This window comes from Suricata suricatta, chromosome 1 (genome assembly GCF_006229205.1).
Source record: "Suricata suricatta isolate VVHF042 chromosome 1, meerkat_22Aug2017_6uvM2_HiC, whole genome shotgun sequence".
In the NCBI taxonomy this organism is placed as follows: Eukaryota; Metazoa; Chordata; class Mammalia; order Carnivora; family Herpestidae; genus Suricata; species Suricata suricatta.
The window spans coordinates 33,821,413-33,831,402 of record NC_043700.1 but is presented as its reverse complement, the minus strand read 5'-3'; the positions used below and the strand labels follow the sequence as shown (position 1 = coordinate 33,831,402).

The 9,990-nt window shown below is 36.7% G+C and overlaps 1 protein-coding gene across 3 annotated transcripts in view; it reads right to left on the bottom strand.

Moving 5' to 3' along the window:
• ADAM9 (ADAM metallopeptidase domain 9) overlaps positions 1–9,990 on the bottom strand; it is a 122,510-nt gene that overhangs the window by 48,505 nt on the left and 64,015 nt on the right. For all 3 annotated transcript variants that reach the window (XM_029936293.1, XM_029936284.1, XM_029936287.1), the window contains 2 exons: positions 4,246–4,338; positions 3,063–3,258 (listed from right to left, as the gene is read on the bottom strand). In XM_029936293.1, coding sequence (XP_029792153.1) covers positions 3,063–3,258; positions 4,246–4,338 — 289 coding nt within the window. The remainder of the gene's footprint in view (positions 1–3,062; positions 3,259–4,245; positions 4,339–9,990) is intronic.

The window sequence follows — 9,990 nt, the reverse complement described above, 5'->3', positions numbered from 1 at the left end:
TCTCCTGCACCTGGTGTGCAGCTACTGAACAGGCAGATACTGTTTTCTCCACACTGGTCAATAAGGACGACCAGAAGCAGTTTGCTTTCAGCTGGCAAGGCCAGCAATACACTGTCACTGTCCTCTCTCAGGGGTACCACAACTCTCCAGTCCCACATCATAATTTAGTTTGCAGGGATCTTAATTGTCTTTCCCTCATACAAGATATCAAAAGATACATCCTTATGAGCAAGATACATGAAGATATTTGTGTCCTATGTGAATGCTCACCAAAAAGTGACCTCAGCAGAGAATTTTTATAGTCAAATGAATAGGATGACCCGTTCTGTGGCTACTAGTCAACCTGTCTTCTGTATCATCCCTGTCATCTCCCAATGGGGACATGAGCAAGGGGCTATGGTGACAGGGATGGAGGTTATACATAAGCTCAACAACATGCACTTCCACTCATCAAAACCAACTGCGCTATGGCCGCTACTAAGTGCCCAATCTGCCAACAGCAGAGACCAATTCTGAGTCCTCAGTATGGCACCATTCATCTCAATATTGTAGCCAGCCTCCTGGTTGTAGGTTTATGACACTGGACCTTTTCCATCATGGAAGAATTTTATTCTTATTGGACTAGACACTTAATCTAGATAAGGACTGCCCTGCCTGGATGCAATGCTTCTATCCAAACTACCATTCGCGGATGGACAGAATTTCTTTAACCACCATCATAGTATAGCACACAGATTTGCTTCTCATCAAAGAACTCACCTCACAGCAAATGAAATGTGGCAATGGGTACAGGCTCATGGAATTCTCTAGCCCTACCACATTCCCTACTGTCCAGAAGTCACCAGTTTGATGGAATGATGGAAAGGCCTTTTGAAGACTTAGTTACAGTGCCAACTAGGTGGCAATGCCTTATAGGAAGGGTCAACGTTTCCAGAGGGTTCTCTGTATGTTCTGAATCAGCATCTAATATACGGTGCTGTTTCATGGGTCCAGGAATCATGCAGCAGAAGTTGAAGTGTCCCTGCTATTTCTCCTAGTGACCCTCTGGCAAAATTTTTGCTTCCTCTTCCCACTACCTTCTGACCTACAGGTCTTAGTTCCAAAGAGAGGAATGGTTCCTTCAAGGGGCACAACAATGATTCCACTGAGCTGGAAATCAAGACCACCAGCTAGCCATTTTACTTTCCCCATGCCTCTGAATGGGCAGGCAAAGAAAGGAGTCACTGTGCTAGCTGGGGCGCTGATCTTGACAACCATGGGGAACTGCCACTGCACAATGGAAGGAAGAAGAGTAGGTGTCTAATACAAGAGAGCCCTTAGAGTGCCTCTTAGGGTCACTGCACCCTGTGATTAAGGTCAATGGAAAACTACAGCAACTCAGTCCAGGCTGGACTATGAACGGCCCGAGCCTTTAAGAACGAAGACCTGGGTCACTCCACAGGTAAAAAGCCACAACCAACTGAGGTGCTTGATGACGACAAAGGTATATGGAATGGATTGTGAAGAAGGCTGTTAAAACTACCAGCTGTGACCACATGATCAGTTAGAAACTACGACTTTAATTGCCAAGGACATTTCTTCCTTTTTGTTATGAAAATTTGTGATTATATATAGATCAGGGGTTTCCACAACTCCCTCCATGGGCTTGATTAATTTGCTAGAGGAGCTCACAGAACTCAGAGAAACATTTGACATACTAGATTATTGATTTATTATAAAAGGATATAACTCAGAAAATGCCAGATGAAAGAGATCCATAAGGTGAGGAATGGGGAAAGGGGCTAGAAGCTTCTATTCCCTCTCTGAGTACAACACTTTCCCAGAATATCTACCTACTTCTTCACCAAGCTGGAAGCTCTCAGAACCCTATCCTTTTGGGTTGTTATAGAGGCTTCAATACATAGGTATGATTGATTAAATCATAGTCTGTTAATGATTAACTCATTCTCTATCCCCTCTCCCATCCCCAGAGGAAGGGAACTTAAAGTTCCAACCATCTAACCATGTGGTTGGTTCCATGGGCAACCAGCTCCCATCTGGAGTTACCTAGGAGCTTCCAGAAACTCACTTCGTTAACATATCAAGAGGCACACTTATAGCTCTCAAAACTTGGGAAATTCCAAGGGTTTTAGGAGTTTGATGCCAGGAACTGAATGAAGATCAAATACAGTTTTCTAAATATACATCAGAGTATCACAAGAGTCCTCGACGCTTTAACTAAAATCATAAGTAATCGATATTAAAAAGATGGAGAATGGGAAAAGACCATGAATATGACCATTCTGGGAGTTGACAAAGGTTGAAAGAATTCTAAATTCTCCTCCTCAATAGTGAGAAATTAATAGTTAATGCCTAGAATAGTTAATGCCTAGAATGTAAAAATCAAAAAGTAACAATACAAAGAGATTATCTAAAGACCTGGAGCAGGGAACAAAATAATCAGCTAGAAAAGGTGAAAAGTGGCTGCCCCAAGGGATGGGGATATGCTTTTTCATAAAACCTTATAAAAAATTTGGCTCTTTCATCTATATGTACATATAACTGATAAAAATGAAAACTTTAAATAGAGAAAACAGGAAAAATTTTTAAACATCTGAATTATCTATCAGTAAGAGAATGGATTCCATTTATATAATGGAGTACTCTAATGTACTAAACTCTTAATGTATCAATATATTGATATTGTAACCAAATGTATCATAAACACTTTCAGTGAGCAATGAAAGTAGCAGACCCATATGTATATCCCCCTATTATTTATATGAAATTATTAAAACTAGAATGTGATACTAAGTAAATATATATTTACTTACTTTGTTTCTATACAGAAAATAGAAAGGTTATAAAAAAGAGAGGGAGTAAAAGCAAAAATCATCAAATGAATTTCTACATATCAAAATCATGACCAGTACTACTTATGGAGAAGGAAGGAGGGAGATAGGACAGGTGAGCAAAAACAAGAGAACTTCAATTTTATCAATACTGTTTTCTTTCCATTTTTAAAAACTGAAGCAAATAAATAAATAAAATAAAAGCAATCAATCATAATTAAAATATCTTACTTGAGCCAAAGATGACTTGACACTGAGCATCATAATATTGGCACATGCCATTGTAACAATAGGCTTTGTTATTCTGGCAAGCATAGCCATTCTGAATAAAAACGTCAGGCTGACAGAACTGAGAGGAACCATTGCAGTATTCTGGAACATCACATTCATTGGTTTTTCCTCGGCATAAAGTACCTCCTGGAAGGAACTAGGGTAGTAAGATTCAAATTAAACAGGAATATCAAGACAATCCCCACAAATTAATCAAATTTGAAGACACAGTATTTATATCTATAAGGCATTCTAGCAACAACAGAAGATTAGATAACCCAATAGAAGTATGAACAAAGGACAACCACAGGCAATTCATAAAAGTCATGAAATACAGAAAATGAAAAAAAATAACTTCATCAATTGCCAACATAAATACAAATTAAATAAAACTTTAAAAGCACGTTACATCTATCAGACTAACCAGGATTGGACTAACCAAGGATGACACAGCACACATTTGAATACATTGTTGGTGGAAGTACAGACAAACACATTTGTGGAAAGTATATAACACGTGGGTCACAATTTTTAACACCCATACTCTGTCCCAGCAATTCCACTTATAAACAAAAATTAGAAGCAACCTAAACTAAACCCAACTAAAACTAAAGCTAAATAAACTAAATAAAGAAATTACGGTATCACCACACAAAATAGTACTAACTATACAACCAGGTAGAACTAACTATATGAATAGATAAAATCTACGGTATGTTACTGAAAAAAAGCAGGTAGTTAAAAATAAATGTATCTGTGTTCACACATATACACTCATACATATACAAAAACATTCATATTTGCATACGAAAAAGTACATAAGTTAACAAATTACCAGCAATGGCTACCTGAGTAAGGTAAAATGATAGTGTCTTTTACTGTGTCCTTTCTAAACTTTGGTATTTTTGAATTATTTATTTAAAAACATAGATTATTCTTAAAAACAGTTTCTACTTAGAAAAAAGTCTCACAAGGCCACTTGTTATAAAAGAATGTAATTCCAAACTGCAAACAAGTGGCATAAAATTATTCATAAAATCATGTAATAAAAATAGTGCTCTCTTACAGATCAGAAAAAACAAATTTTTATATATGCATATTTTTCCTTTTTTACTTTTTTTCCAAATAGGGAGGAACTCCTTACCCAACAGTCTTTACAACAGTCACCATATGCACACTCGGCAAATGATTTAAGTTTACAAGTACTTCCTTCACAACACGGGTCCGATTCACACTCCTGTGAAGAGTAAGTGACTATCAATAAAGAAAGGACTTACTGTACTTTTATTATTGATTAATAAAAGTCTTATCTTAAAATCTAAAATCTTCTTTCTAACCAAGCTACAGCAGTGATTCTCTGGAAAATCATTTACTATCCTTCTGAAGTTTTCCGTGACTCTTTGGCTACAACTATTTAAAGCTCAACATATTTCAAAGGAATGAAATCATACAGATACCTGTCTTTGCTGGGGCTGCAGGAACAAGATACCATAGACTGGGGACTTCACCAACAGAAACCTAATATCTCAGTTCTGCAGGCTAGACATCCAAACTCAAGGTTCCTGCCGATTCAGTTTCTGGTGGGGAAATTCTTCCTAGCTTGTAGAGAGCTGCCTTCTCACTGTGTGCTAACATGGCCTCTCTCCAGTGTATGTTCTGAGAGAGAGAGAGAGAGAGAAGAGAGCAAGCGAGCACGGAAGCAAGTTCTCAGGTATCTCTTTATAAAAACACTAAGCCGGGGTGCCTGGGTGGCTCAGTCGGTCGAGGAGTTCTTGGTTTCAGCTCAGGTCATAATCTTACAATTCATGAGTTCAAGCCCAGCATCAGGCTCACTGAGTCAGTGCAGAGCCTGCTCCGGTTCCTCTGTTCCCCTCTCTCTCTCTGTCCCTCCCCCACTCACTTGCTTTCTCTCTCTCTCTCTCTCTCTCAAAAATAAATAAGCACACACACCAAAAAACCCACTAACCCTCTCAGATCAGGACCTGCTCCTTTTGATCTCATTTAACCCTAATTACTTACCTGGGGGCCCCATCTCCAGATGTAGCTACCCTGGTGGTTAGGACTTTGACATATAAATTTGGGAGAAGAGGATACAAACACTTAGTCCTAACAGTTTGTGTAATCATCACGGAGAACTAAGCACCCATAAATGCATTTCTCTTCATGCTCAGGAACTGACTTTTCTATTGAGTAGGTCTTCACCTTATATAGACATTCTTTTTATCTTGCCCGCCTGCTCTTACCATACTTTGAGCCACCATGGCTCGCCATTGCGCCACCCCTAACACCCACCAACCTCCCACCCACAGAGAACCCTCTTCTATGTTCCAGCTACTCTATTCAGGTCTGAACTGTTTGAGAGAGAAGGAGAAGGATGGCGAAAGAAGAAGACAGAAGAAAGAAGAAGAGGGAGAAGAATGGGGAGCCGAGGAAATAAGTTTTCTTTAATTTTTGAAGAATATTTGTCCTACGTATGGAATTCTAGGTTGTCAGCTTCTTCCATTTATAACTGTAAATATACTGTTCTATTATCTCTGGTCCTCATTGCTTCAGGGAACAAATGAGCTGTCATTCATATCTTTGTTCCCATTTTCTATTGGCTTCTTTCAATATTTTCTCTTTATCTCAGCACTTTGATTATAATATACCTAAATGAATTTTCTTTGCAATGATTCTGACTTGGGTTCACTTTGGAATTATAAGTCAATATTTTTCCCTAAGTTAGGAGATTTTTCAGCCATTGTTTCTTTTATTTTTTTCTCTCATTCTCAGTCTCCTGAACTTTCACTAATAGTTACATTAGATTATTTGATATCTCCTAGTACCCCTGATGATCTGCTCATTTTTCTTTAGCCTTTTCTATTTGTTCTTTAGTTTGGATTATTTTTTTTTCTGGATTTAATTCATGTTCATTGACTCTCTTCTGCCATATTAGTCTGCTTTTAACTCTATCCAATGAAACTTTCATTTATTGGACTTTTTAGTTCTATAATTTCTATTTGGTTCTTGATTATACCTTAAATTTTTCTCTAAGATTTTTTATCTCTTTAATCACAAAGGCCGTATTTTTCTTTAATTTTTGATGATAAATATTGGAACATATTTCATAGCAGCTTTTTTTCTAATAGCAAAATGTTAGGAAAAAAACCCAAATGTCCTTTAATAGGTGAATGATTAAACAAACTCTGAATGGTTAAACAATGTTAAACAAATGGTGAACAAATGGTTAGCAAACGGTTAGCCATGGCTAACCTTGGTTAAACAAACTCTAGGTAAGACCTCTCAGCTGGTAGACACACCAAAATAAACATTACTGCAAGTTCTCTACAGTTAAATCCATCCAATGGAACAATACTCAGCAATAAAAAGCAATGAAATATTAACACAACAACCTAGATTGACCTCAAAAGCATATGGTTAGTGAAAAAGGTAAGTCTCCAAAGAGTATATATTTTATGATTCCATTTTTTAACATTATTGAAATGGCAAAACTACACATGGAGAACAGATTAGAGGGAGCCAGGGGAAGGGATCGGGGCTGGAGTGGGGGTAGGCACAAACACAAAGAGGTAGAAGCAAGGAGGGTTTTCTGTGATGATAGAAGAGTTCTCTGTGTTAATCGGAGTAGTGTTTATATAAATCAATAAATGGGATAAAAATGCATAAAACTACACAAACACACGCATACACAAATTTGGTTAAAAATGGTGAAAACTGGGGTTGCCTGGTGGCTCAGTCAAGTGTCCAACTCTTGATTTTGGCTCAGGTCATGATCTCACAATCATGAGACAGAGCCCCTCCTTAAGATTCTCTCAAAAAATTTTAATTTAATTTAATTTAAAAATGGTGAAAGCCGAATAAAGTCTGTAATCTAGTTAATGCATCAATGTCATTGTCTTAACTTTTATATTGCACAATGGCCACATAAGATGTCACCTTTGGGGAAACTGGGTGAAAATATATGGAGCTCTTTGCACTATTTTTACAACTTCCTGTCAGTTTATAATTATTTCATGAGAAAAATTTAAAAATAAATGAAGTATAATTAAATCTTGTACCATTCAAAACAATTATATTAAGTTGAAATAGATCATAGTCCTAAATGTAAAACCTAAAATTAGAAGGCTTATAGGAGAAAACTTTAGCAACTTTAGATTAGACAAAGATTCCTTAACATCAGAAAAGCATAACCCATAAAAACACTGCTAAGGTGATTAAAGACAAGCTAGAGACTGGGAGAAAATATCTACAAATCACATATCTGATAAAAACTTGTATCCAGAATATATGAAGGACTCTCAAACCTCAATAATAAGAAAAACTACCCACTTTTCAAAATGGGGAAGAGACCTGAACAGACACATCATCAAAAAAGATTTACAGATGGCAGATAAGCACATGAAAACATGCTCACCATCACTAGTCACTAGGGAAATGCAAATTAAAACCTCTGTGAGGCACCACTTCACCCTTAATAGAATGGCTACAATGGAACAGATTGCCCAGGGTCGTGTGGGTGTAAAATGGTACGAACACTTTGGAAAACAGTTTGAAATTTTCTTGTAAAGTTATACACCTATCATATGACCCAGTCATTCCACTCTTAGATATTTACTCAAGAAAAATGAAAATATAAGTCCATACGAATACTTGTATGTGAATGTTCACAGCAGCTTTATGTGTTAATAGCCAAAGACTGGAAATAGCCTAAATGTACATGAAGAGAAGAAAAGATAAACCAACAGTAGCATATCCATACTACTCAATGATAGACACCAATAAAAAGGAATGAGCTACTGACACAGTAGCAATATGGATGAATCACAAAATAACTGTGCTGAGAGAATGGAACTAGGCAAAAAACTATCGTGGTAATAGTTTCACACATGTATACATCTGTCAAAACTTACCAACTTGTATGCTTTAAACAAGTGCAGTCTACTGTTGACCAAGTGTTCACAACGACACAGAGTCTCTTACTCCTTTCTCTGTCTTGACCAAACTTAAGTAAAGCTTCTCTCTTTCCTATAGGCCTCTGACTTCTGCTTGTCCCTACAAAAAATGTGCAGCCCCCCCCCCCCCCCGGCCCCCTTATCAGCTACTCCTGGAAATCAGCTGACCACAAAGAACACTCTCTCAGACAGGGTCACTTCCCCTTGCTTATCTAGCTTCCTCTTAAAAGATTCTGTTGATCTCTATTTCCTCCACCTTGACTCTTTAAAAGAAAAGCCTTTTTCTATTTGATTTTGAGATGCTTCCAGATTTTTGAGATCAGGGCCCAGTCCTTGTTACAATAGTCTTTATTCTGAATAAAGCCTTTCATTATCTGTGTCCAAGTTTGGTTTTTCTTTAACAATGTATTCAATTACACTTCAATAAAGCTGCTAAATTGTTTCAAAAACACTGTGTAAGACAGATGGCTTCATAAAAGATTGAAGAATGTAGAAACAGACTACAAGAAATTTTGTTTACAATAAAAGTATAACTTTAAATGATTATACAGTAACTGATCATTAGTAGATAAGAGTTAAATGCCCTGGCTTATTCCACATGACCCCCCCTTAATTAAAAAGCTAACATAAAAACTTTCAATTTAAAAATGCTAAAAAAAATTATGGAGAGGCTATGCTGATAGTGAAAATACAAACCAGAAAATCTTAAGAAAAAAATTGATAAATTTTCCTTCATTTAAATTTCAAATTTCAGTGTAATAAAATACACCATGTGAAAAGCCAAATGTCAAGAGTGAACCTCAGGCAAATCAAGAAACAGATTCTTTACTATAGAGAACAAACTGATGGTTCCCAGCGGGGAGGTAGGTGAGGGATGGATGACGCAGGTGATGGGGATTAAGGAGGGCAGGGTGTTGGATGAACGTGCTGAATCTCTATATTTTACACCTGAAACTAACATTAACTAACTAAACTAACTAGTTAATTAAAATTTCAACTAGTTAAATTAAAATTTAATTAAAGTTGATTAACTAACTAAACTAATATTAACTACAATTTAAATGAAATCTTAAAAGACAAATAAATGAACAGAAAAAGAAATCAAAAGAAAAATTGTAACGTAGAAAAAATAAATAGAACACAAAATGGAAATGAATTTAAAATTATAATTAAAAAGTACAGACTGGGGGGAGGGGAGAGCGACCCCTAATGTAAACTCTGGGTGATAACGATGTGTCAGTGCAGCCCGTGACTGTAACAAGGTGTCCTTGTGCTGCAGGCTGGGGAAGGGCTGTGTGGGTGGCGGTGTGTGGGAACTCTTGGTACTTTCCATTCCATTTGTCTGTGACCCTAAAACTGCCCTAAAAGATAAAGCTAAGTAATTTTTTAAAAGCTAAATGGTAAGCTACAGAGGAGAAATATTAAAACATATACCACGCAGAAGACTTTGCTCAAAATACATGAGTTCCTAAAATTAAATTTCAAAGAATGACTAACCCAACAGAAAAATCGACAAGGGATGTAAAATGGTAACTCTTAGGGGAAAAAAATGTATATAGTCTCTAATAATATGAAAAAGTTAAAAACTGAAACAATATCTTCTTACTTTTCACCCATCAAAATTAAGAAAATATTTGTCATCCTTTGCTGGTAAGACTGTAGGGGGCCCCGCATGCCCCAGTACACCACTGGTAGAAAGAAGTACACATTGACACGCCTGTTTGCAGGAAATTTCATAGCCTCTAATAATATTGAAAAGCACATACTCTTCAATTCAGTAATTTTAACTTTACGTAATTATCTTAGAGAAATACTTGTATATATGTACATGGGATGAGTACAGGATGTACTGTTTGAGACAGGAAAATACTAATTACAGTAAGTATATGTCCATTAGTAGTCTATTATGGTTCAAGAAATCATAGTACATCCTTTAT